Genomic DNA, 27,619 nt, shown 5'->3' on the forward strand with positions numbered 1-27,619 from the left:
AAAGCAAGGTATGCCTGTAGCTGCTAACAAAGAGGTGCTATGATCCCCAGGAGGAGAGCAGAGCTTTTCAGTGGGTAGGTCATGCTTTCACACAACTGCATCAAAGGATTCACTGATTTGGTCCAAGGTACCAAGAAAAGCCAGGATATAAGATGCCTGGGTACCTGAAATCATCTCTGGAAAGAAGCTATGGTTAATCCCATTACTAGGTTGCTGAACAACAACAAAAACAGCATGGGAACAGGAAGGGACTCAGACATGGCTCTCCCAACCTCTTGCACTGCGGTAAACTTCTCAAGACTAAAAATGATGGTATCTTAAACTCCTTGGGACCAAACTCCACAATGTTCTTTGGAACCTCTCTTGAGAGTTTAATGGCCCTCACAGTGATTATTCCTCTGAACATCTGCCTCAGCAGTTCCAAAGGGGTGTGGGGGTATGAGGGCATGTGAGAGCTGAACCTGAGCCTCTGTAAAAATCTGCGTCCATGCTCACGTAGGTCTGCGAGGCAGCCTTCACACCACATGCCCCTGGACAGTCCCATGCACATTAGCATGCAGAGCTCCAGAAATCCTGTCTCAAGGAAACTTATGATTTGGCTTAATCCCCCAGTTCTCAAACTTAACTTGATTCCAGAGGCCCTTTTCCCAGAACTCCATCATGTGGGAGCTGGCATTCCATGAAACCCAGTTTAGGCAGCTCTGGCCTAACTGGAAACTGCCCTGGCTCATTTTCAGGACTGGGAGATGAGGGACCACGGCTCCACAGCTCCCTCTCCTGGAGGTGACCATCCACTCCCCATATCTGAGTTCTGACCCCCAGAGTGAACCTCTACACAGCCTGCTGCTTCTGTTTCCTTTGGCTCCATTTTGCTCTGTCTGGGTGGTTCCAATCTCTCAGAGTCTCTTTAAAAAATATAGGTGGAGAACCAAAGTGGATGATGCCTCCAAAGTACAAGCTTCACTGAGGACCAGCTTTCGGCTGGCCCCAAGATGCTGTCACCCTCCCGGCATCCCTGCCTCAGCTCAGATTCCCACTTGTGCGTGGTCAGTGGGACCACGTGACCCTGGGTTGGTGTCCCATCATTGCTTCCTCCTTCCTCTTCTAGAAGCCTGTCTGGGTGGACTTGAGCTTGGCTCCATTTAACTAGAGCCTGCTCTTAAAGGATTAGGTCTCTAATTTGTCAAGGTCACTCAGGATTCTGTGCCAACATTGCAGCTGTCAGGGGTGGGGGGGAGGGTTGCTAAGTGAATGACCTAAAGAAAGATATGGTCTAAATGACAGGGAGGGACATCTGGAGCCAGCCTGGAACCCTGGGTGCATGCAGCCTGTTACCAGCAGCACCAGGCAGGGAGTGGATGGCCCCACGGGCTCTGGAGGAACAGCATGGCACCCATTACCACCATGAGGGACGATCAGCACCCACAACATGCCACCTCTCATGATAAATTACAAAATGGCACAAAGCCCCCGGAACAAAGCCAGGTATGATAGGGTATGATTGTCTCTCAGCAAGGGAGACCCCACTCACTCCCTATTTCTAGTTTCCATTTATCTTTCTTATGCTAATTTCTCCCTTGGAGCCTTTCCATCTAGAATCCTTGTTTGGTGGAGGGAAGGCAAGTCAGAGCTCCGAGGAGCTGGAGGCATCACAAGTGATGACAGGCCCAGAAAGAGGAAATGTCACCCCGATGCAGAGGGTAGAAACAGGATGTGGAAGGGTGGGGAAAACCCCTGCCGGGAACCCTGGGAGGCAGGCGCTGCAGGTCCTGGTCCAGGCATGGGCACCAGCCCCAACAGGCCACTTGTCCTGTGTATCTGAGAAAGTCTTTTGAGGCCCCTCATGCTAATACTGGGGGCTTGAGGTTTCAGTCCTCCTGGAGCTCCAGCCTGGAGCTTTCTGCCCACGTGGGTCTAGAGAGAGCAGCTATAGCAGCTCCACGCCCCTGTGCTAGGGCTCAGCTTCCCTGGTGAGCAAGGTCACCAGCAGGCTACAAGAGAAACGGAGCAAAACACACCTCCCCACCTGCTCTCTAGTGACAAGGTGCATAGCTGGCCTCGGGACTCGCATGGCCAGACCTCTGCTCATGAGACAGAACTACGGACACTCCTTACTGCACACAGGTGGTACAAGACAGCATCTGTCTGGGGGACTTGGCAGAGCCCCAGAATTGAGTCCTGGACCCTAGAGAGTCAGGGAACTCATGGAGCTGCTCCTCCTATCTGTTCACAACAGAGTCCCCCACACAAGGCTGACAGAGCCAACCCAGAAACATCTGGAAACAGAGCTGAGATTTACCACCAGAACTTGGCTTGGTGCACCCGGGTCATGGTGTACCAACGGCCAGCCCACATCCTACCCGTGGGAGATGGAGGGGTGCACCTGTCTGAACAGTGTCACGAGTACCTCAGAGATTTCTGCAAACTGAGCGTTGGCCTGACAGCACTTCTCAGCCGTTTCCATGGCAACTCCGTAGTTATCTACAAAGGCCCGGTACACACCCAGCTGGCTGGCCTGTAGGAAGGAAGGAAGAGAGTGTGGGACAGGTGCAGGACAGGTGCTGCTGCTCCCCATCTTTCTGAGAAATGGGCTTCCGTGCACAGCTCTGGAGAAATCCCAGGTGCAGCAGGCAGCGCAGAGCTGCAGACACCTCAGCTCTTTCCCGCTATCGCATCCCACCTGCTTCCCCCCACCCCCCACGCACTGTGCATGCTTCCCTCTTCCCAAGTGACATGCTGAGAAGTGACTCACTGCCCCAGGCAGGTAACAGTTTCCTTCCACAGCTGCTTGTTCCTCCCACCTCACTCATTTTAATAGTGCCACCGGCAGTAGCTAAAATTTGAGGCTGTCAGTGAACGCGGACAAGAGTCTACATATATAGTGGGATGGAGTGGCACCTTTTCGTGCTGGCTGCAGGAGACTCTAGTGGACAAGGAGGTCGGCCCCCTGGCCTATGGTAGCCACAGTGCTCCGCTCATGTCTGATCCCTTCAAACACATTAGGAACACGCAATCTAGCTGCTCTTGGAGAAGATGGGCTCCCACTGTCCAGACATGAGCCCAGCCCAAACCTGGTAAGGGGGGTCCAGGTATTATATGCCACACCTGGCGTGCAGGAGACCTGCTGGCTGCCAGCTGCAAGGCGAGAGGCATTTTATTTGTCTTGTGTCAAACCAAAGGCATTAACAGAGGGTCTCTTCACTTAACCTTCTGGTCAGATACTCAACTGAGAGACAGCTTCCAAGGGCAAGTGTGTGTGTGTGTGTGTGTGTGTGTGTGTGTGTGTGAGCACACACGTGTATGTATGCACATGTGGGCCCTAGGTCACCTTCAGAGGCAGCCAAGGGGAAACCAGCCCCCATCTTGTACCAGCAAAGCCAGGCCTGGGAGGGTAATGGAGGACCCTGGTGACCGGCTGGCCAGGCCTTCCCACGGCAGCCGACCAGCTGGAAGCCTAAAGCTTTAGCTGATCCTGGTGTTTGTTCTGTGCTGAATCTAAATTTTATTTCTATATGCATTTGCATTTATATTGAATTTTATGTTTCTTCAGATGACAAGCCCAGATGCTGGGTAAGCCAGGCGCCCTTGGCACTGTCTGGTCTCTGGCTCCGCTCCCTGTGGGGGCTGCACGGAGGCCCTGCCGGGCCCCTGCTGCACTGATCACCCTGACAAGTCACTGCATTCTCAAATACCAATAGCTACGACAGTCAGACCCAGAGCATCTCCTTCTCTGTCTCCGTCACCGGTCACTGAGTGCCTCCCCCAACAAAGACTTGCTTTAGGCACTGTCACCACAGCCGCAAATCACTCGGACACAGTGAGGCCAGTAGCAGGAAAGATACATGATAAATTAATCAACAAACACGTAATATACCAAAGAGCTGAGAACAGAGGTTGAAAGCTATGGGGCTGCTTTAGATAATTTGGTGAGGAGCCTAGAGGGGATGTTACTGTTGAAATGCATCACTTCAAAATTCCTATGTTGAAATCCTAACTCCCAGCACCTCAGAATGTGTACTTAGAGAGAGGGCAGAAGAGGAGATAGGTTAAAATGAGGTTTTTAGTGTGGATCCTAATCTAGTAGGACTGCTGTTCTCGGAAGAGATAAAGGACACAGACCCACAGAGGGACACCTGTGAAGACACAGGGAGAAGGTGGTCATCTGCAAGCTGAGGAGAGAGGCCTCAGGAGACCAACCTTGCTGGTGCCTGATCTCGGAACCCCAGCCTCCAGAACTATGAAGAAATCCATTTCTGTTGTTCAAGTTGTGCAGACTGTGGCAGCCTTAGCAAACTGATACAAGGTCCGGGAGAGGAGAATCCCTTCCATTACTTCTCCTTCTCCCTTTCCCTACGGAACTCCCATCTCCCATGTGGCATTTGAGAAGTGCCCAAACAGTCTAATCTTTTTAGCTAATCTAAAATGAAGCTATACCAATAATGGGATAAATAGAGATCACGTGCCTCCTGATACGAGGCACTGAGGAGGACACGACATCACTGCTGTGGCTTGTTTTGTTTCATTTTGGCTGGAAGCACGAAACTTGAATCTATTCCTGAGGAAACATCAGACAAACACAACATGGCCTATACCATTCAAAAATGTCAAGGCCATGGAAGATAAGCAAAGGCCAAGGAACTGGTACAGTTTGAAGAAAACTAAAGAGATGTGAAAAGCAAGTCCATTTTGTAACCTTGGATTGGATCCTGAATCAGGGAATGAAAGTGGCTATCAAGAACATGATGGCCAACAGGAGAAATTTGCATATGGATTGCATATTAAATAACAGCACCACACCAATATGAAAGTCCCCGAATTCGATCACTGTACTACGGGTTATGGAAGGAGTTTGTCTTTGTTTTTAGCAAGTACACAATGAAGTATTTAGGGGTAGAAGGGCAGATATATCTGCAAGTTACTTTCAAATTATTTAGCACGTGTGTGTGTGTGCACATGTGCACACATGTTTATAAAAATGATAGAGAAAAAGATAAAACAAATTTGGCAAAATGTCACAACTGGTGTATCTGGCACATGGGAATTCTTGTACTATTTCTGCAACTTTTCTGGAAGTTTGAAAGGATCAGAAAAGCAAAAACATAGCTTGACAAAATTTCGGACAGAAACAAACCCCTGAGCAATTGCAGTTAACCTGTACGTTCCTGCAGGAAGGGATCCAGGCTTTCTGAACTACCAGACACAGCTCATAAATCCCTGGGCAGGGGAGGTGTCATAACTGGTGCATAGCAATGCGGGCTCCCCTGGTCCTAAAACTCTCCCAGCTAGGGAGCCTGATGGGGTGACCCCCCACCCCCATCTGTGGGGCCAACCGCACTTGTGCTGGTCAGAAAGGAATGGCAGAGCCCCAGCTCCTAGCTGGGTGGCGCACATGAACACTCTCCACTTGGTTCCGGGCATGACTTCCCACTGTAGCTCCCTCTCAGTCCTGCTGCAACATCTGACCCACAAAGGTAGCTCAAGCACACCAGGGAAACCAGAAGAAATTTTCCAAATTCTGGCGTTCGTCGAACTATGAACATTTGAAAGATAATTTTCTGAGTGATGTTGGAATGTTATTCAGGGAAGAGTGCTGTTGCAGTTTCTTCTCAACAACACAATTCTCCCATTCTAAGGAGGGCTACAGGCTGAGCCAAATCTACTAGGTTAGAACCTGCTGACACTTCACACGGGGAGAAATGGGGTGAGGGTGGGTTTCAGAGCTGGGGGTGCTGCACCAATACAGTCTCCTGCTTTTTGGCTATGGAGAAAGGGGTCTCATGTGACAGGAATCTGAACAAAAAGGCATTTTTTCATGTGTTTCTTGTATCTTCATTCCGGCCTGGAGTCCAAGGTAGCTGCAGCCCAGGACAGTGTAGAGAGGACCACCAATAGGAAGACCACACCTTGGAGCAGATCACTCAAGCCCAGGTGCAAGCCAAGGCAAGGACTGGGTCTGAGCAGCTCAGAGGGCTGTGCTCTGAGTACTTGGAAGGGGCCTGTGACCTTGGGCCACCTCTACCCCTGGAGGATTGGTTTCCCTTGGGAGCAGGAAGGCTCCAGGAAAAAAGCATGTCCATGGGGCGCCTGGATAATCTGGTCTTGGGATTAGGAATCCTCAGAAGTAGAACCTCTATTACAGGGTCCTGCCTGGCACCTGCCTTCAGTGGCAGGCCCAGGACAGCTGCTAAACTCCTCTACTCAGACTCCCTTCTCCCATGGCCTCCTCTGAAAGGGACTGACTGGTTGCACACTTTAGAACTGCAAAAGAGGTGGGGACTCCTTTCCACACACGTTGGAACTTTGTATATTAGAAGACAGATGTCGATCCAACAGCTCTCGGGTTTTCTCCTTCCTCCCGAGTCCCCTAACTGTTTCTTCCTTTTGGACAAGTTTTACTTGACCCAGGTCTTGGTTAAATATGCACTTCAAGCCAATCCCTGTCCCAGATGTGGCCTGGCCAGTGCCAAGGGGCCTGCCACAGCATCTTTCATCTGATTGCTAGGTTTTATTGGTTCCATTGATGTTTTAGAAGCCATATACTTGGCTCTTCTTGGGTCCTGTGGTCAGCAAAGGGCTGCAGAGGCCCTTGACCTGCTTTCACGGTGGGCCCTTTCTGTCCTGATCGGGTGCTTCTGCCTCTGGGACCTGAACGGCCACAGCCTGAACCCACAGCCACCTCTGCCATAAGGATTCCTTGTCAGTATGGGCTCATCAAGCCCTTTCAGAAATTCTTATTTTGTCATCCAGCACCAACTATCCTTCAGTTTTATGACCCCTGAAGGCAGCAGCAAAGGCCCTCCTTTTGGAGACAAACCAGGATTACAGTCCCAGCAAGTGACCTGCAGTTCCTCAGGCTTCTCACCCCCTCAGTGGTGAGGACAGGACCTGCCTTATAGGGCCTGCCTCAGCTAAGGTGAGATGGGCCCCCTTGTACCCTGCTACTCAGGAGCCAGACTGCCTCTCACTGAGAGGCTATGCCTCAGTCCACACTCCGCAGTTACAAACCACCCTGCCCTGCATTTCTCTAGTCTATCCATAAGAACCAGTCTTGATTTCTATAAGGCATGAAGATGTCCCTGTCAAAGTCAGCATTAAATATGCCTGTTGTTTCTGAAAACAGCTGCTGGTAGGAGCTAAGGTGGGTTTTCCCCACCTCTCTCTACCAGGGCCCTCCTTCAGGCTCCAGGGGTACTTTTCCCACTACCTTGATTTTTAGTGACCACATCTCCCCTCCCCACACCACTTAAAAAAAAAAAAAAATTCTCCAAGGGCGCCTGGCTGGCTCAGTTGGTACAGCATGTGACTCTTGATCGTGAGTTCAAGTCCCATGTTGAGTGTGGAGCCTTAAAATAAGGGTTCGGTGTCCCAGAGCCCTTGGCAACACATGCCTGCAGGTCAAGGGAGAGGCTTGATCCCTGTAGAGCTGCAAGCTCCTGGGAGGCTGCCGTGCACCTGTTCCGAGTCACTCACCAGTTTCTGGAAGAGGTCACCCACTCGCTGCTGGTGGCTCCACTGCTGTACTCGGGGGAAGAGCCCGTCATAGAACTCCTTGTGGATCTCATAGAGCTCAGGCACTTTGAAGAAGATGGTCTCAATCTGCTGGCTTGTCAGCACTGGCTGAGAGGTGGTGGCAGCAGCCTTCAAAGGCTTCATGGGCTGGAAGAGGGCACAGGTGAGGTGACACAGGTGACAGGTGGAGTGGCACACATGAGAGGGCCTGCCCTTTCTCAGGTGCATGGTGTGACCACAGAAAGTCATGGCTAAGTGACACGTGTGTTTTTCTTTTTAAATTCCATTAAAAATAAAAATGTAAAGCCAGCTTGGTTTGGCACCTGTCCTATGTTAGTGTCCACTGCCCCACGGGGAAGCCCAACTTCTACAGAGGGGAAATTTCTGGCCCGCCTACCGATGTCTCAGTGACTCCAGGCAAGGGGGGTTGCCTTCTGATGGCTGACCTGGGGCCTGTGAGCAGCGCGCCCCGGCCCAGCTCAGGCCCTCCCCGCTCCTCACCAGCAGCAGCGCCTCCAGGTGGCTCAGGTAAGTCTCTTCGCTAGCCAGGATTCCAGACAGCACCCACTTCCTCATCTCCAAGCCCTTTTCCAAGTCCAGCTCATTCTGCAGGAGAAACAGACAGAGGTCAGACCTGGGGGACGATGCCCTATGTGGCCACTCTCAGAGAGGAAGGCCTGTTTCTCAACCTGAGGACAAGCCTCTGGAGAAGGCTCCATGTAGAAATAAAGGGAGGCACTGGAGCCTCGGCCAGTCGGCCACTTGTACATGGTCACTGAAAATTCTGGAGGGGTCATCCAGCAAAACCAAGAGCCACCCTTTGTCATGACATTGAGAAATGGGCAGCGTGGAGCTGGGCAGTTGGGGAAAGATGCCCCGGTCTGTGGGACTTTGTTACAGCTGCCCAGTAAACTAATAGAAAATATTGATGCCAAAGGTGATAAAAACTGCTGTATGACTAACTGGCCACTTCCCCCATGGGCCAGCTGGGTATCTGGGCAGCACAGGGGGCTATGCTCTGCACACTTGGAGGGGGCCTGTGACCTGACCACTAGCGAGGGAGTCAGGGTCAGAGGTTGGTTGTGCCCACTGCCTGCCCATGCTCCCTCTGCCTGGCTATGCCAACAGGTCCACTGTAGTCCACAGAAACTGAGACAACACCCCTGCCCGTTCTGCCACTGGTTTTCCACCTATGGGTGAACATGAGACAACCACACTGTGGTAGCCCTCGGGTGTAGAACCAGAGTGCTGCCCCTTTGGTCCACTTTCCTGAACCACTCAGGGGAGATTGCTGGTCTGGGGCAGGTGCCTGGTCCTTGGCACTGCTGAATATCTAGGGCTGAAGAATTCTCTTTTGGATGCTGGGGGGCCCTATAGGGTGTTGGGCAGCATTTCTGGTTTCTACCCACAGGTGCCAGGAGCAACACCCACTCCTACCCCCAGCTGGAACAGCCACAAATGTTTGCAAGATGTTGCCACATGTCCTCTGGGGCCAAATCGCCCCTAGGTGAGAACCACTGGGTTCGAGGAAGGACCTAAGGCCAGCTCAGGCCTCACGGTGTCTCTACAGAGACTAGAATCAGGGCCTCCCCAGTATGGCCCCACTATGTGCCCCCAACCGTGCTTCCCTTTCCAATTTCCTGAAGTGGCAGGAGGGAGGCATTCAGTGACACAGATGGCTGGCCCAGCAGGAAGCACCCAGGGCCAGGAGTCGGGGGACAGGGCTACAGAGCCAGGCCTGCCTGGTGAGCCCCAGTCTCGGGCAACTGCCCTCTTGCCCTGGGCATCAGCTGCCTGGGTATAAACTGGGGAAGGAAGGCCCGATCCCCATGTCCCACCTGCTTCTGCTTTCTGGTCCCTGAGGCTTGTATCACATCCTAACTGCCCACTGTGGGACCATCCAAAAAGTCTTCCTGAACCACCACTTTGCTTTGGGAATCTCTAAGTGTGCATGAGCTAGGTGCATGCATATGTGTGTACATGCATGCCCAAGTATGTGCATGTACTCATGCATGCATACAAGGCAGCCGCCAAGATCATGGCTAAGTATTGCTCCAGGGAAAGGTACCACTCCACACAGAACCCCCTCCCCCACCCAGGGCACACTGGGCAGTGGCTTCACAGGCAGAAATCTCTAGGACATGTTGTGCCTGATCTTGAAACTTCCTGTGCCAGCAAAGTGCCTGGAACATATAGGTGCTCCATGAAGACAATGAACAAACAAACCAACGAATGAATGGATCTAGAACTCCTGGTTGGGCCCTAGCTTTGGCTGTACCTTTGTGAAGCTCTGAGTGCTCTTCTGGGACCCTGGTCTGTTTGACAAGCAGGTGCCAAGATCCAGAACTGTGAGCTTAGCCTGCTCCAGGGCCCAGAGTGCCACCACAGTCAGTAAGTCTGTGACACACAGTGCACAGTTGTGCAGGGGTAGGGGATGCTGACCCCTCTTATCATCTCAGTCCACTGAGGTCACCATGCATGGTGGCAGCCCGTTGGGAGAAGTAGCTCTGATGACCCTGAACACGCTTCCCATCGTGTCCAGGTGCAATTTGTGCCCCAAGCAAGGGAAGAGGTAAGGTGAAGGGCACAGCAGGCTTCTTGGGCAGCAGCAGTCACCCACCCAGCCCTGCTGTGTGCTGAGGAACAATCTTGCTACTGTGAGCACCCGTGGGGGGGCTGGGGTGGTGGTGGTGGAGCCCCACCCAGCACAAGATGCCGGTGCTCACATGGGTGGCAGTGCGTCTCATTCCCACCCACACAATTTGGAAAGCTGGGAGGAAAAAAAGCGCAGGCAGGAAGGCGCCGGCTCCAGCTCTCCCTGTTCTGAAGGGTGTGGCCAGCTCAGGGGAATGTCTGGCCCGGGGAATGTGCTAGGCTGGGGAGAAGACATGGGTGCAGATACCTCTTTTTGGACCAGGAATCGTCTCCTGAGCCCCAGAATGGTGCTAGGGGCTGGTGGCAGACAGGGACGGCTCAGAAGTCAGTCAGCCAACTCTGCCTTGCTGGAGAGGGCGGGAAAGAAATGCAGAAGATAGAGAACAAAGGGCAGGGCCAGGACCAGGGTTATTTATAACCCTGCTTTGCGCACATGCCAGTTCTGGAAAGGGCACGTGAATCCAGTTGGGATCATGACGGTGGGGAGATCGTGGTGGAGAGAAAGCCGGAGGAGAAGGGCAACTGGAAAAAGAAGGCAGCAAGCCAGAAGGAAGGCCTCCCACTTCTACTCGGGCCAGGGCAGGGGCAGAGGGCAGGGAACAGAGCAAGCCACACAAACCTGAGGCAGACAGAGCAGATAAAAACAAACTGGGCATGACAAGGTGGGAAAGCTGACAGAGGGACCCAGGTGAAAAGAACTGCCACCAGGCCCACAAGGGCAGGAGCTGGAACAGAGTGGCAGGGCAGAATTTGGGGAGGACCCTTTACCCCCAGCCCTACTCTGAGGGAGCCAGGGTGATCAGAATGCAAAACCCTGGCTGTGAAGGGGTGGGCTGCTCCCAGCTGGGAGTTGACAGCCAGGTCTCTCAACAAAGGACCCTGTCTTCCTCTCTGGGCAGGGGCCATGCCTTCACTGGCAAGAGGGCTGGCCACTGTCCTAGAGTCCAGCCAGCAGAGGGCCAGGGTCTGGCCTCTGCATAAGGATCTGAGCTAACACGCAGGGCAGGCAGTACAGTTCTTATGCCTGCCCACTGATAAACCAACCTGGGAGGGCTCTCAGGAGGAAGCATACAGGCTGGGCTGGCACCAAATACCTGCTCTCTTCAACTCTGCAGAGAGGACAGGTGTGAGCAAACATTATCACTATTTAAGTCAGGACCCAGAGCTCCACACTTGTAGCCAAGCTGAGCCATAGGGACGCAACATTTATCCTGCTCTGTCTGCTGCAGAGCCTCACTGGGGGACCGGAACAATCAAAGCATCTCTAACCAGTGAATCATAAAAGTGAATGAACTTGTGGTTGCTCAGATAACAGCTTGACTCAGAGTTACAATTTCTGTTCCATGAGCACAACTATTGACCAGATACACTGAATCAAGTGATGGCCAGTATCAAAGTTATAAAGCAGGGTTGTTTGTCTTCAAACATTCCTGAGCCCCTTGTTGAGTTCCCTGGTAAAAACTGCCAATTTCACTTGCATTCAATCAGTAGGAGTGACTGATTGAATATGTGCATATACTTTGACTTCCACCTAAAAAAAACAAACAAAAACCCCACCCCAAACAAAAAATCCCCAAAGGGTCCATGGGCCCCCAATGGGCTGAGGCAGCCCAAGGGCATGGCATTTCTGCCAAGCAGCAGAATCCAAGTGTGTGTTTGCTTTCTCAGCCTCTATGTGCCCACGAAAGGCCCCTGGCTGGCAGACCTATCCAGCTCTGCCACTCACTGAAGGGCCCCTGAATGTGAGAAATGTGGGCTGAGGTGGTATCGGCCCCTTCTCGCTGAGGTCCAATGTTTCTGGGCCTGCCTCTTGCTGGTAAGCTGGGGACAGGGCCTGGCAGGTCACTGCGGGGAGCAATGTCACACAGCGTGTCACAGAACCCAGTGAGGAGATGCTCGACCACTGTCAGCTCCCGTCTCTGTGCCTTGACGTCTCCCCTTATAAACAAATAGGTGGGATGATGTTGGGACTCTTGAGGATGCTAGGAAGGACTGACCATGCTGATCTGGCAGAACACAGGCCCTCTGCCACTGACCCCAGGATGGTAGCTGGGGGTGATGCCAGACCCTCACCCCTTTCCCTGACACTGTTGAAGGAAGGTTACTTGCTAGCCCACAGCTCTGACTACAGCCTCTAGAAGTGTCCATGATACTGCTTTGCTTCCCTCAGTTCAATGATGTCAGCTTTACCCTCCCAGCAGAGAGAGGCAGTGGTCATCAAAATGGCCTGCTCTTCTTCCAAGGGGCTTGCTAAGATGTATCCTCACCTGGCCATGAAGAGATGGAGGTATGCCTGATGGCTCTTGCCTGGGGGCAGCCTGCCCTCTCCTGCGGCTTCTGTCCCCATCTGGGATTGCACGGTCATCGTTCAAGGGGGAAATGCAGACAGCTTGGTCAACATCAGCAGGCACCTCAGAACGTCCAGGGGTGGAGAATGTCATAAGCCCTCAGGGTTGGAAGGTAATCTTGGTCACCAGGACCCACCCAAGGTGGCCTGGGTCCTTCCCACAGCATCCCAGGCAAGAGGATTCCTGGCCTCTGCTGACTCCCTACCTTCCCCTGGGGACAGGCATTCATGGAACAGACCTGCAACTTCGGAGTTCACTGAGCCACCTGGTTGCCATGGAGCGCATAGAAAGTTCTCCTGATTGCCCCCCAGCCCAAAGAGCTCAAGCTCAGTAGATGGAGATGAGCATCCTCTGGGAGGGTAGGAAAAGATAAGCAGGGATTTCCCCCAGCCTAACTGGTCAGGATTGGGCACCTTGGGCCTCAAGACCAGCATGCTGCTTGTGGGCATTAGAAAGTAATAGCTGTCTTCTTCAAACCAAAAATAAAAAAAATAAAGAAGAAAGTCTCACTGTCCAGGCACTGCACTGCCAGGGAAACCAGAAAGTCAATGCCAGGTCTATCTTTAGGGCAGTGGAGGGTGTCCGCCCCAGGGCTCCAAACACCTAACCAGAGGGCTTCGGGAACAAAGCTACACAGTCCTTTTCCAATCAAATTCCCATCTTACCACCTCACATTCATTAGGAGAACCACTATAAACAAACAAACAAAAAACCCAGAAAACAAGTACTGGCAAGGATGTGGAGAAACCAAAATGCTTGTTGGCTGTTGGTGGGAATATAAAATGGTGCAACCATTGTGGAAAATGGTATGAAGGCTCCTTAAAAAATTAAAAACAGAACTACCATAGGATCCAGCAATTCCATTTCTGGGTCATTCCCCCAAAAGAACTGATCTCGAACAGATATTTGTACTCCCATGTTCATAGTGGCATTTTTCTTAATAGTCAAAATATGGAAGCAACCCAAGTGTCTACCAACCAATGAATGAATTACCAGAAGGTAGTATATATGTACAACGGAATATTATTCAGCCTTAAAAAAGGAAGGGAATTATTCTGCAATATGCTACTACACGGATGAATCGAAGACATTACGCTTGGTGAAATAAGCCCGTCACAAAAAGATGAATACTGTGTGAGTCCACTTACATGAGGTGAAGTAGTTAATAGAGACAGGAAGCAGAATGGTGGTTTAAAGGGGCTGGGGGCAGGGGAGAGTAGGGAGCTGTTTAATAAGTGCAGATCTTCAGATTTACAAGATGAAGAGTTAGGGGGATGGACAGTCCTGATGGCTGTACAACAAGGTGAATACATTTCATACTACTGAATTGCATACTTCAAAATGGTTAAGATGGAAAATTTTACATTATGTGTATGTGAATGCAATAAAAAAGAAAAGAGGGGCACCTGGGTGGCTCAGTTGGTTAAGCGTCTGACTTCAACTCAGGTTACAATCTCATGGTTTGTGAGTTTGAGCCCCACATTAGGCTCTGTACTGATGGCTCGGGGCATGGAGCCTGCTTCAGATTCTGTGTCCCCCTCTCTCTTTCTACTCCACCCCTGCTCATGCTCTGTCTCTCTCTCTCAAAAATACACATTAAAAAATAAAGAAAGGAAAGGAAAGGAAAGGAAAGGAAAGGAAAGGAAAGGAAAGGAAAGGAAAGGAAAATTTCCCATCTTCTCCAGACACTCCCTGACACCTCCTCTGGGCCAGGTGGCATACTTGGGATTGGAGACCCCATGTCTGGCAAGCACAGATGTATAAGACGAGACATGGCTATGGGCTCCCACGGGGGCCAAAGGAGGGAGTGGACACCCAGATGTGGATAGGCTCCATAGCAGTTAAGCCCTCAGACTATGGCTAAAAGCTGAGGGCAGAACTCCAAGTCAGTGTAGATGAGGGTCTGAAGGCAGAAGTCTGGTGGGGATGGGCAGCCAAGCTGCATGGGGTCTGGGCACAAGGAGGGCAGATCAGCCTCCTAGGGCAGCCCTATCCCAAGTTCAGGACTCAGCCTGCTTATTCAGGACTGGAAAGATCCCCGTCTGTACCAAATCATGCTTGTGAAGCAAGAAGCAAGGGAGGGCACTGAGAAAGGCAAGGTAGTTAAAGAAAAGAGTGTCATCTGAGGATTTGAGAAGGCTTCAAATCTGGTAGCTGCATGGCCTTGAGCAAGTTACTTCATCTCTCTGAACCTTAGTTTCCTAATCTGTAAAACAGTGAAACCAGATGTTGGATCAAAACTGCACAAGGTAGGTGTGTGTTACACACTGGCTTCCCTTCCCATCCTCGTGTTTCAGAATGGGAAGCCTACCCAGCGCCAGAGTCTTTAGAAATCACAAAAGCATAAATAAGAAGCAGTCCTGCAGCTGAAGCATCAGCCCAGCAGAAAAGCAACTGCAGTGAAAAGATATGCTTCTGGCACTTCCCACCAACAACGGAGAAAAGCAGATTCCTCTCTTGTATTTAAGCCTGGGGAGGACATCATCAGAAACAAGCTAAGCAAAAGAGGGAAGGTATCTGTCATGAGGGGCAACAGGAAGACAGTGAGGTGCAACCTGCCCCAGGGACAGGATCTCAACTCAAGAAGGAAAGAACCTGAGAAGTCAAAAGGACACCCTCTGTCCCAAAGGTAGGGGGTGTATGCCTGGGCTCTAATGTACCTCTGAAGTGCCCCTCCAGGGCAATGGGACAGATCAAAGCAGTGAGGCCACCAGCTCATGTGGGACTACCCTAGGAGCCTACAACAACCCCGGGACTATGTGCTTACAAGAGAGGGGCCCAGGACCATCTCTGGGAGTGAAGGAGGGCATCTGCTGAATGTGCCAATACACACTAGCCACATGACCTTGGAGCTTCGGTTCCAAAGTGGAGGTGACATCAGGACCGTTAATGACAATGATACCTCAAGAGGAAGACCCTGGTCAAATGGATGGAGTCATCAGCAGCACTCCTTCTGGCAAAAAGGAGCAAGTGCATTGCATGCAGCACAAGGACAAGAGCCCAGACACTGTCCCCCTCCCCTGCCCCTCAGCACCACTGCTGGGACCGCCACCACGTCCTGCTGGTAGGACAGTGGTGGCATTCTCAGCCTCTGCATATGCTGCCTGTCTCCTCCACACTTGGCTGACAGAGTTCCATGAAGTCCCTGCTGAAAGCACCTAGCATGCTATTTCCAGATCAGCAGGTGCCCCGGATGGGGGAAAGAAGGCATTTTTAGTGACTTCAACCACTGGTTGCTCCTGACATCACCTACTTGCTACTTGCCCCTGAGAGAGTGGATGTGCTGCAGGGCACCTTTAGGAAGTAGACAGCAGGCCAGAGCCAGATCTAAGCCTTATTTCACACCTGGCCCTCCCACCCTGGGACTCACCGCTTTGGTAGACTCCAGGGCTCCCGAGGCCAGTGCATCCCGGCTGCCCCTGCCCTTGCTGCCAAGGTGGGGCGAGGAAGAGGGTGAGTCATCGATGTAGGGCAGCCCATCTTGGTGCCGGCGCTGCTCCTCAGCCCGGTCTGCAGCACAGCTATAGCCAGGTGGCGTTCCAAATGACGTATCTGTGTGTAGAGAAGCAGCTGTGTTAGATATAGGGAGAGGGGCAAGAGAGAGCTCTGCCTGGGAGGGTCCACACCCCACCTGCCCCAGCAGGCATTGGGCTGATGATGTCTATCACCCAGAGGTGTTGAACAAAGACTTCAGGTAGGCTGACCGCACCTTCACAACCGACTGAGCAAAGACCACAGGGTGAGGCAGGGCCAGAACAGTGGTATGCCCCCCAGACAATGAGACTGGGCTTTCAGGACACTGTCTGGGGCACATCTGCCCTTGTCCTGGGAGTGGGCCTGAGCCATTACAGAAAGATGGACCTCAAATGCTAGCATCTTGCTCTCGGGGATGGTCCTTGTGCACCTGTCCGTGGGGATCTGATGGGGGCGAGAAGCTCAGATCATGCCACTCCAGGTGCAAGCCCTGGCCACTGTGAGCAGTGCCCCAGGCCCACCAGTCCCAACCCAGGGAACGGGTGCTGCAGCCCTTTCCCCTCACCCCACTCTGCCTCTTGGCTGACTCTCAGCCCACCTCCCAGCTGGTGTGGCAAAGTCCTAGACCATCTTTACCCCAACCTGAGTGTCCCTGTGAGGACAAAAGTGGCCTACCCTATGGCCGGCTCCATGCTGTTCGGAACACCTCCATCCTAAAAGCACCTGAAGACAGTCACCCCTTCCTCCTGGCTAAATTACAAAGCCCATACCCCTTGGCCAGCCTTTGTATAGCTCTGTTTTCAGAACTGTTCTAATCCAATGGATCCTCACCAGGACATTAACCCACAAGGGCCCAGTCCACTCCAAGTCTCATGTGGGGGTCACTTCTTGACTCCTTCCACAGGGCATCTTCACAGCCCATGGGATTTCTGAGGTCATCTTGATTGGGTTACATCACCTTCCCCATGACTCACCAGCAAGCAGTCCTGTCCAAATGTCACCACCACAGGCAGCCTCTGCAGTGTTTATTTACAAGATTACAACTTCCGCCACCAAGCACACCCAGCCTGGGGCTCAACCTCTAGGTGGCACTGACCACCCAGGCCAAGCAGGCACAGGCTTCCAGAGTCGACCCTGCAATTCTAGTGGGAGACTGTTTTCTCAGTTCTTTCCATGCAGCAGCCAAGAGAAGCCGTGGCTGGAGTGACCAGGTGCTCACCACATCCAGCTATGACGGCTGCCAGTGCACTGTGCAACTCATCTGCCTACGTCCCAGCTTCCTCACACACCTCTGCCTCTCCCACTTTCTCCATTTCTGTGTCCCAGCAGGTCACATGCCCTCTAAGAGGTGTCCTTAGCCCTGGTTACACGTTAGTGCCACCTGGGGAGCTTCAAAAACAGAGACCAATGAAATCAGACGCTCAGGGAGATCTGCGTCCTGGTGGCTGCAAAGGCTTCCTGGGGGTTCTGGAAGAAGCCAGGACTAAGACTGCTGCACTGGCACAAGCTGGGAGCTGGCACTGTGCTGGCTGTCACCCACACTGTGTCCCTGCTGTCTGCATACAGGCGCTGACCACAAAGGCCAGGCAGAGCTCTGCTGCCCTGTGTGTCTGCAGGAGGGCTCCAACAGAGGCCAATTCTGAGTTGAAAGTGGCAGACAGGGTAGGGGACACTCAGAGCTGGGTGGGCTCCTACCGTGTCCCCTAACAAGCTCCATGGGCTACAGAGGAGCTCCTGGTACCATCACCGTGTTGGTTATCAATGCTCAGCCCTGCTGGGGTTTGTACTGTCCTACCAGGACAGTCAGAGGCCAAGGCCAAGTTCTGTCTCCTCCTCCTAAGTATCTCCAAAGGCACTCAACCAGCTCTGGTCCAGCATCCCCGAGGACAGATGGGGAGGGTTTAAATGTATTAAAAAACACAAAACCCTGTTAATGCAGAACCCTAACCCCACACCCCAGCCCCCAAACAGGTCTGACTTCAGCTTCCATTTCCTTCTGGGGAATCCCAGATTCTTTTTAACCAAAATGAACACAGAGGACTTCTTGTCCTCTCAACATCCATGATATGAACCCTGTATTGCAGCAGCCCCTACTGAAAACTTGCCTTCCATGGGAGCTGCTTTCAAAGGCAGCTCAGGCCCTGGACAGAAGGCTTTAGCTGTCAGATGCCTTCCTCACAGGTAGCCTGAATGATCCCCCTGGGCCAGGAGGGTCTTTGCTCTACTTCTGTAACCCAGGACACTTCCTCCAGGTGGGGCAGGTGGGCCAGTTCTATGGGCTGTGGTGTGAATTTCCCAGAAGTGAGGCTCCGGTCCTGCCCAGGTTACTACCTACCGGTGAGAATTAGTGCAGGTCACTTAAGCTGTCCGTGTCTCAGTTTTCCTGATTTTACAATCAGGCATGTGAACTATACAATCGATAGAGGCCCACTCAGCTCTAAAATGTTACGGTCACTGTGTGGGTCAGCCAGTCATGCCCTGCCTGCCTCCTGACCTCACCTCCTTCGACAGCTTTCTTCCTCTGCTCCCCACTCCTCCTCTGGACTCCGCTTTTATATTAGCACAGGATTTTCAGCGTCCGCACATCCTCTCTAAGAAACTTTAAACTGTTCATTTTTTTTTTTTTTTTTTGAAATAATGACCTTTTAGAAAGTCAACAGATTCATCACCTGGAAGAGCACCCTTAATCTGAGAACCACCACCTGATGTCCCGGTAACTACATTGAGCTCATGTTCAAGATCAAATTAATATCAAGTGACGCCCCAAGTAAGAACTTTAGGGTCAGACTCGGGGGGCTCTCTCCAAAGACTGTAAAGATTCCACATGTGTGAAACAAAGTGCTAGCTTAGCAATGTCCTAAAACCCAGGGCAAAACCTAGTGCCTGCTAAAGGTTTGCTGGCCAGGGTTGTGTGGGGCCATTGACTCTGATACGGACACTTCACCTCCACCAGGTGAGACTGAAAAACCAGGTTCCATAGCCGGACTCCACAAGGTAATTATAACCATCAGACAACTAAAAACCCAGCTGTTTCCAATTCTGCACACATATCCCCAAACTGATGTCTGAGGAACTGATGCTTTTATGTCTGGATTCCGGATGGCTGGTCACTGCTACTGCAGCATTCCACCTGAGGCTTCAGCCCATGGTCCCAGTGAATCCAGCCTGCTCCAGTGCAAATGAGACAGAGGGAGCAGGAAAGCTCTCATTTCCTTGTCGCCCATCCTAAGTGGCATACAGGGACTTCCTTTCACACTGCAGTTTTTCCACTCCTGGGTCCCCGCATCTCTTGGAGCACAAAGTATATTACTGGAGGGCTCTGGGAGCTGCCATTTCCCAAGAACCAGAGCAAAGTGAGAGAGGGGCCTTGCTCTCCCCTCCTCTACCAGGAACACCCAGTGGGAAGTCTCATTACCTCAAAGAACTGGGAACCTGGTGGCTGAGTTAAGCCCGGAGCCTCCTACAAAGTTCTACCCAAAGCTGAAAGCAAACACTGGTTTCAGAGGAGGGGGCAGGGGGAAGGGGCTACGATCCTAAGGCTACAAGAGGCTCAGGGAAATGAGGGTTGATCAACAGAGCAGCTAACCAGCGGGGAGGAGGGCGGGGGAGAGTGAGGCCCATTCAGAGCTGGCAGACAGCGGCTGGCTGAGTGTGGAAAAGGGATGTGCACAGTGAAATCCAAAACCTCCTCCGCTCCAGGCAAGTCGGCTTAGCAGCCACAATCCCTGCACTCTGCAAATCTAAAATCTAGTCTTTGATGCAAGAACAAAAGGCAGCCACCCCCACCCCCACCAAGTGGGAGGAATAAGTCCCCGTCAGCCCAGATCACATCCCCTTCTTACACCTCAAGGACAATGCTGGTTAAAAAAAAAAAAAAAAAAAAAAAAAAAAAATCCTTCAGAAAGATTAAACATAGTGTTACTATATGATCAAGTGATTTCACTTCTGGGTATATACTTAGAAGAATTGCAAACAGGGACTCAAATAGATATTTGCACACCCGAGTTCCTAGCAACAGTATTCACAACAGCCAAACTGTGGAAGCAACTCAAGTATCCACTGATGGATGAATGGATAAGCAAAATGTGGTATGGATATGCAGTGGAATATTACTTAGTCTTAAAAAGGAAGGCAATTCTGACTCCATGCTACAACATGGATGAACCTTGAGGTCATGATGCTATGGGAAATAAGCCTGTCACAAAATGCTCAATTTACTGTGTGAGTGCACTTATATGAGGAACCTGGAATTGTCAGAATCATCGAGCAGAAAGTAGAATGGTGGGTGCCAAGGGAGGAAGGAATGGGGAACTGGTGTATTGTGGGTACGGAGTTTCCGTCTGAGAAGATGAGAAAGTTCTGGAGATGGATGGTGGTGATGGCTGCACAACAGTATTAATGTACCAAATGCCAATGAGCATGAGTGGTATGCTTAAGAATGATTAAAATGTTCCATTTGATGTTATGCAACAAGTATATACCACATGCACATATTCCTAAGATCCCTCCCAGATAGGGGCAATGCTTGGGTAGCTGAGCTGTGGGGAGGGCTCAATCCCTTCATGTGGGCAGCCCCCTGCAACCACATCTAAAATAAGCACAGAATGGAAACTTCCAAGCAGTGTGCTCCCTGAGTTGATGAGAGCAGGCTGGGTGGCGGGTACCCGGGCTTCATTATAGTCTTCTGTGTATTTGTTTCATAACAAAGGACAATAAAAGGAAGCCTTGCTCGGCTATGTGTATGTAGCCTCAAAAGGAGGCCCAGTGTCACACGGCCAGACCAGTCCAACTGGCACAGCCACTGTTTGTTTCCAGCAGCTACCCCTCTACTCTTACAGAGTTTATATATCATCTTTTCCAGGCCACGTCCCTGCCCACCCGCATTTTCCTGATGCAGACTGGATGAGATTCCTGCCAGCCCATAAGAATCTGGTAATCACAGATCACACCCAGTGCTGGAGCAGGACCCCTCACAGGATCACAGCACCACAGGTGCCCAAAGCCCTGCAGCAACCATCCTCAGGGCTCTCAGAGGGCCAGAGTTACCTGCCTTCAAAGCATCAAATGCCCTTTGCCCAGCTTCAGTCCTGTCAGCCCCTCCAGGGGCCCCCAGCCTCTCCCCACAGCCTGTCTTTCCCTTAGCCCAGTCTCGGTTCAAACATCTCCAGTAACTTCGACACTCCTTCCCTATTTTCATTATCTGCAAGCCAGGAAGCAAGCATCTTACTGTGAGGCCTTTGCCAGGCCCTGCTGGGATCTCTGCTGCAAGGGTTCCCAGGACACGTGTGCAGAACCAAGCTCAGACCACCGGCCACATGTCTCCCAGCTGTAGGAGAGGCCCTCCTGGACCCAATGTACCTGGAACGTCCCCAGATCCTGCTTCCATTGCCTTGCTGCTGCCAGAGGTACAGGGCTCAGATCCCAGCTCCTGTCCCACCCTCTGACCAAGGCACCCCAAGAGAAGAGCCTGAAGCAAATCCTCAGAAGGAACGAAGGTTATGATCTCAGCCCTCCCCTCCCAGAACAGATATGGGAACAGCTGTAAATGGCCAGGGGAGCGATCCTGATAAACACATACCAGGGTTGAGAGGAAAGAAGAAGGGATACTGGGAACTCAGGTGGGGGTGGTGTGGCAGGAACTTCATTATGCATTAAGACAGAGGCAGAGTGGTCTCCTATCCTGTTGACACTGTTAGCAAATGGCTGGGTGGTATTTTACCAAGGTAAAAGAGGATCAAACACCATCTTCTTTCCGGTGGCTCGCCAGCTACAGTGGGCAGGTTTCTGCAGATGCAGGCACTGAGCCCCCACCTCGTCGTATCTGCAAAAGCCCTGCTTTCCCCTCCCTCCCTGGGCCACAGGCAAACAGCACAGTGCTGACGATGTTGTGGTACTGGTAACTTGCAGACGGCAGCTCATGTCCTTGGGGATGTCTTGCCAGGTAGGCATCGCCCCTCCAGGAGAGGCTCAGAAAACTGTGGCTGGAACAGAAAGATCTAGGTCTCACCGAAGGGCACACAGGTTCCACAGGTTCGAGCTGGCTCTGGACACCACACTTATGCACAGCCTTGAGGCTTCCTCCCACACCCCGTGTGCTGAGAGCAGATTCTATCTACAGGATAGGCCATGGGTCCTGGGGCTCGGCTGGCTTCTTTACTGTGTAGCAGAACCCCAAGTACAGTCAGGGAATATCTGCGGTGCTTCAGGGAAGTGAGTTTCCCAAACAGTAGAAAAGTCTCATGTGCCACAGCAGGCAGGCATTTTTGCAAAATACCTGCTACCCTTTCCTGGGCACTTCCTCTGGGTGAGGGACAGTGCTGATCTCCTTGAATCCACTCTGACCCCTTAACAGGCAGAAACGTCTAGATGCTCATTTTTCAGACAAGGAAAGGAGTCTACAAGAGAGGAACAGGTGGAGCTTGACTACGCCGAGGTCCATTTGTGTCACCTGCATATTTGGTCATTTTCTGAAGACATTTCTAAAAGGCTGAGCTGATAACTACATGACTTAGCAATTCCTCTCCATATGACCAAAAGGAGAGAGAACAGGTGTTCAAAGCAAAACTTGTACCAGAATAATTCAAGCTATATTCAAGTGGCATTATTCACAACAGCCAAAAGGTAAAATGACCCAAATGTCCATCAACTGATAAATGGATAAATAAACTGCAGAGTATCTATATAACGGAACAACATTCAGTCTCAAAAAGGAATGAAGTACCAACACAGGCTGTAACACAGATGCACATTGGAAACGTTACGCTAATTGAGGAAGGCGATCATAAAAAAACACCTACTGTCTGATTCCATTTATATGAAATGTCCAGAAGAGACAAATCCATTGAGACAGAAAGTGGATACTTAATGAGTATGGGATTTCCTTCAGGGGTGATCAAAGTGTTTGGGAACCAAACAGAGGCGGTGGTTGCACAAAATCGTGACTGTACTAGGCATGAGCTGTTCGCATTGAAACGATTAGTTTTATGTTATGTCATTTCACTTCAAAAAAAAAAAAAAAAAAAAAAAAGATCTGTTTTCCTCTGTTAAAACAGGGAACCCGGAACATTATCCAGCTGTTTCCTGAAGACCAAGAACATCATTCCGGACAGACGTCAACACTGCCTGGCACCAGTACCTCAGGCCACCCGCTGCTTTACTTTCTAAGATATCTGGTTGGTTTGGGTGGCTTTCTGCTTTCTTCTCTGCCATCAGGCTGGCAGCTGTCCCTTCTGCTGTATCTACAGCAAGGGGGTCAAAATTCTTTATAAACAAGATGTCCCCCATCTAGTTGGCCACTGTATCCTGGAGAGAGGTCTGTTGTTAGAGCCCTTGGTTTTGTGGGAGAAGGAGAGGCAAAGAGAGCACCCTAGGATCCCGGGACCATGATCCTACTTCATGCTGCCACCCCAGCAATGACGTCACCAAGCTAGTGTGGAAAGCTCCGGCTACCTGGGTAGTAGGAGGTCACAGCCCAGACCAGCTTGTGCACACAGAAGGCCCTGAGGCTAGGCAAGTCTCCCTGAAAGGCCAGAAAATGCCAGCTGGGAAGGGCCCGAGCCTGTCCTGCTCAGGCCTGATGCTTCAGCTCTCCAGGCAGCTCTAGATTCCCTGAACAAGGCTAAGCTCTCTCGGAGGAGACAAACGGACTAATCACAATAGCTCTTATGACTCTTACACCTGTGGTTTGGGTTCCAGCTGGTTGGAGACTGAATCACCACAAGGTCAACTTTGAGGGTGACTTTTAGCAATAAAGACTGAATGCCCCCAGTGTGGGTAGATGAGGACCCCCAATCAGCATCCAGAGAGCAGTTAAAAGATTTTCTTCTATCTTCAAGGACCCACCCGTGCCTAAAGCTCTTGGATCCTCGAGGAGGGAAAGATTATTTATGTTCTGGGCCTGGGGCTGGAACCAGCTGGTGCCGGGGCGGGGCAGGCAGAGGCTGGAACACCAGCTGGGAAGCTGCAGCCCTCAGTCACCGGATGATGGGATTATTCTTCTTTAGCACCACCTTGACTCTGCAACAAGGTTCAGAAAGGTTTCTTGGAGGCAGTTTGGCCTCAGACAATGTTGAGTACCAACATTCAGCCAAGATGTATGACACTTCTATTTCTTTTCTTTTTTTTTTAATGTTTATTTATTTTTGAGAAAGAGAGAGAGGGCACATGCATGAGCAGGGGAAGGGCAGAGACAGAGGGAGAGAGAGAATCTGAAGCAGGCTCCGTGCTATGAGCGCAAAGTCTGACATGGGGCTTGAACCCACGACATTGTGACCTAAGCCGAAGTCAGATGTTCAACCGAGCCATCCAGGTACCCCATGACACTTCTATTTCATGCCAGGCACTGTGCTGGGCATATGATGGCAGGCACCACAGACCCAGCCCCTGCTCCTGTGAGCTGCCAGAATTCCAGGAGTCACATGATATGTACATCATGGCAAAGCCACACATGAGGGGCAGCCAGACCCTCAGGCAGGGCAGCAAAGACCATCTCCCTAAGAAAGTGACCACTCCAAGACCTAAAAAGAGGCAGACACTGGCTACCCTCCAGAACATGAAGGTGGGAAGGACACTATAGTGTGTTGAATCGTGGCCCCAAAAGGACATGTCCATATCCTAACACCTGGCATGTGTGAATGGAACTTACTTTGGCAAAAGAGTCCTTGCAGATATAATTAAGGACTTCGAGATGAGATCACCTCGGATTATCCAATGGACCCTAAATCCAATGACAAATGTCCTTTTGAGAGACAGAAGAAGAGAAGGCTGTGTGAAGGTGGAGGCAGAGATTAAAATGCTGTGGCCACAAGCCAAGGAACGCATGGGGCCACCAGGAACTGCAAATGGCAACAGAAGATTCTCCCCTGGAGCCTCCAGAGAAACATGGCCCTGCCATATACCTTGATTTGGCCTCCTGAACTGTGGAAGAACACATATTTGTTGTTTTAGGCAAGGTAAGCTTGAGAGGGCAGGAGGAACACCCACTTTCCCCACCTCCACCTTCACACTGCCTGGGGAGGGTTAGGAAAGGAAATACACGTATATATATCCATGTTCATAGCAGCATCATTCACAATGGCTGAAAGGCAGAAGCAACCCAAAGTGTCCACTGGCAGATGAATTAAACAAAATGTGGTATACACATATAATAGAATATTACTCAGTCTTAAAAAAGAAGGAAGTCTGGGGTGCCTGGCTGGTTCAGTGGGTACAGTAAGTGACTCTAGATCTTGTAGGTTCAAGCCCTATGTTGGGTGTAGAGATTACTTAAAAATAAAATCTTTAAAAAAAAAAAAGAAGGAAGTCCTATAACATGCTATATAACATGGATGAACCTTGAGGAGATTGTGCTTAGTGAAATAAGAAAGTCACAAAAAGAAAAACACTTCATGATTCCACTGACATAAGTATTAGTTTGCTAGGGCTGCCATAACAAAATACCATAGACTGAGTGGCTTAAACAATAGAAATCTATTTTTGCACAATTCTGGAAGCCTGAAGAGGACAATCAAGGTGCCGGCATGGTTGGGTTCTGGTGAGAGCTCTCTTCCTAGCTTGCAGACAGATGCATTCTTGCTGTGTCCTCATATGGCCTTTTCTTGGTGGGTGGAAAGAAAGAGGGTGCTAACTCTCCAGGTCTCTTCTTATAAGGGCACTAATCCCATCATGAGGGCTGCCCTCGTGATCTATCTCCCAAAGGCCCCACCTACAAATATCACATTGTGAGTTAGAAGGATTCAATGTATGAATTTGTGGGGGGGGGGGGGCACACATATTCAGTCCATGACATAGGAGGTACCTAGAATAGGCAAATTCATAAATTCATAGAGATAGATAATAGAATGGGGGTTGTTAGGGGCTGGGAAGGAAGGGCAGTGGGGACTTACTGCTTACTGGGTGTAGAGTTTCTGTTTGGGATGAAGAAAAAGTTATGGAGATCAACAGTGGTGATGGTTGCACAACAATGTGAATGTATTTAACACTACTGAATTGTATGCTTAAAAATGGCTAAGATGGGAGGAGCCTGGGTGGCTCAGTTGGTTAAGCATCCGACTTCAACTCAGATCATGATCTTGCAGTTTGTGAGTTTGAGCCCCACGTCAGGCTTGGAGCCTAGTTCAGATTCTGTGTCTCCCTCTATGCCCTTTCCCTACTCACTTTCTCTTTCTCTCTCAAGAACAAATAAACATTAAAAAAAGTAAAGACTTTAAAAGCCAAGGTTTAAAAAAAAATGGTTAAGATGGGGACGCCTGGGTGGCTTAGTTGGTTAAGCATCTGGCTTTGACTCAGGTCATGATCTCATGGTTTGAGTTCGAGCCCTGCATCAGGCTCTGTGCTGATGGCTCAGAGCATGGAGCCCACTTGGGATTCTGTATCTCCCTCTCTCTCTGCCCCTTCCCCACTTGTGCTCTCTCTCTCTCTCTCTCTCTCTCTCTCTCTCAAAAATAAACATTTAAAAAAATGGTTAAGATGGTAAATTTTATGTTAACCACTGCCCCCCCCCCACAAAAATAAAAACTCAAACAAAAAAATAATGATCAGCCAGGTTTAGACATTTTTTAAAAAGAGGAAAGAAGTACAGTGTTATGGGCTGAAGCATGTCTCCCCTGCCACCCAAATTTATGTACTGAAGTATTAACTCCCAAAATATCCAAATGTGACCTTATTTGGAGACACAGTCTTTACCAAGTTCAAATGAGATCTTAGATTGGGCCCAAATCCAATATGACTATATCCTTATAGAAATGAGAAATTTAAATACAGGCCAGCAGGTAGAGAAAACACCACGTCAACATGAAGACAGCCACCTACATACCAGGAAAAAAGGCCTGAGGCAGATTCTCCCTTACACCCGCCCTCAGAAGGAACCAATCCTGCTGAAACCTTGATCCCAGACTTCTAGCCTCCATAACTGTGAGACAATAAATGTCTATTGTGTGAGCCACCCAGTGTGTGGCTCTTTGTTACGCAGCCCTAACAAACTAACACATCGGTAGTTATGGAGATTGGGCACCAGCTCTGAGAAGCCACTTCCTACCAAGTGTCTCCATGATCATGTCTCATGGAAATGGGGCTCTGACAGGCCAGCCAGCTGCAGCCACCTGGAGGCCATCCACACTCAGCAGCATACCCACAGCACCTCCATATTCCAGACTCTGACAGCAGAGAGAGAAGAAAAGGGCAGCCACTGAACCCCACATGGTCAGAGGGCAAGAGGTAAGCCCCGGGCCTCATACGCTGCATTCACCCAACACATACACACCATCCTGGGCTCTCCTTAACCAGGGCCACTCTCCCTCAGAAGATAAGCTATTGCAGATTTGCCCCAGACTGTGCTACTTAAGAACAGACCAGAATATGGGGTGTCTGGGTGGCTCAGTTGGTTAAGCGTCCAACTTTAGCTCAGGTCATAATCTCATGGTTCGTGGGTTCAAGCCCTGTGTCAGGCTCACAGGTCAGAGCCTGGAGCCTGCTTCCAATTCTGTGTCTCCCTCTCTGCATCCCTGCCCCCCACCCCCTCATGTTCTGTCTCTCAAAAATAAATAAATGTTAAAAAAATTTTTTTTGTAAAAAACAGACCAGAACCACTGGGATATCCTGCAACTATACAAGTCAGAAATTATAGAAAACCAGCG

At 50.7% G+C, this 27,619-nt stretch overlaps 1 protein-coding gene across 2 annotated transcripts in view; it reads right to left on the reverse strand.

Annotated features, from left to right (window-relative positions):
• Positions 1-27,619, reverse strand: part of BCR (BCR activator of RhoGEF and GTPase) — a 128,361-nt gene that overhangs the window by 46,740 nt on the left and 54,002 nt on the right. For both annotated transcript variants that reach the window (XM_078435666.2, XM_078435667.2), the window contains exons 2-5: positions 15,883-16,064; positions 8,011-8,115; positions 7,471-7,656; positions 2,408-2,515 (exon numbers count right to left, since the gene is read on the reverse strand). In XM_078435666.2, coding sequence (XP_078291792.1) covers positions 2,408-2,515; positions 7,471-7,656; positions 8,011-8,115; positions 15,883-16,064 — 581 coding nt within the window. The remainder of the gene's footprint in view (positions 1-2,407; positions 2,516-7,470; positions 7,657-8,010; positions 8,116-15,882; positions 16,065-27,619) is intronic.

This window comes from Panthera onca, chromosome D3, assembly GCF_046562875.1.
Source record: "Panthera onca isolate mPanOnc1 chromosome D3, mPanOnc1 haplotype 2, whole genome shotgun sequence".
NCBI lineage: Eukaryota > Metazoa > Chordata > Mammalia > Carnivora > Felidae > Panthera > Panthera onca.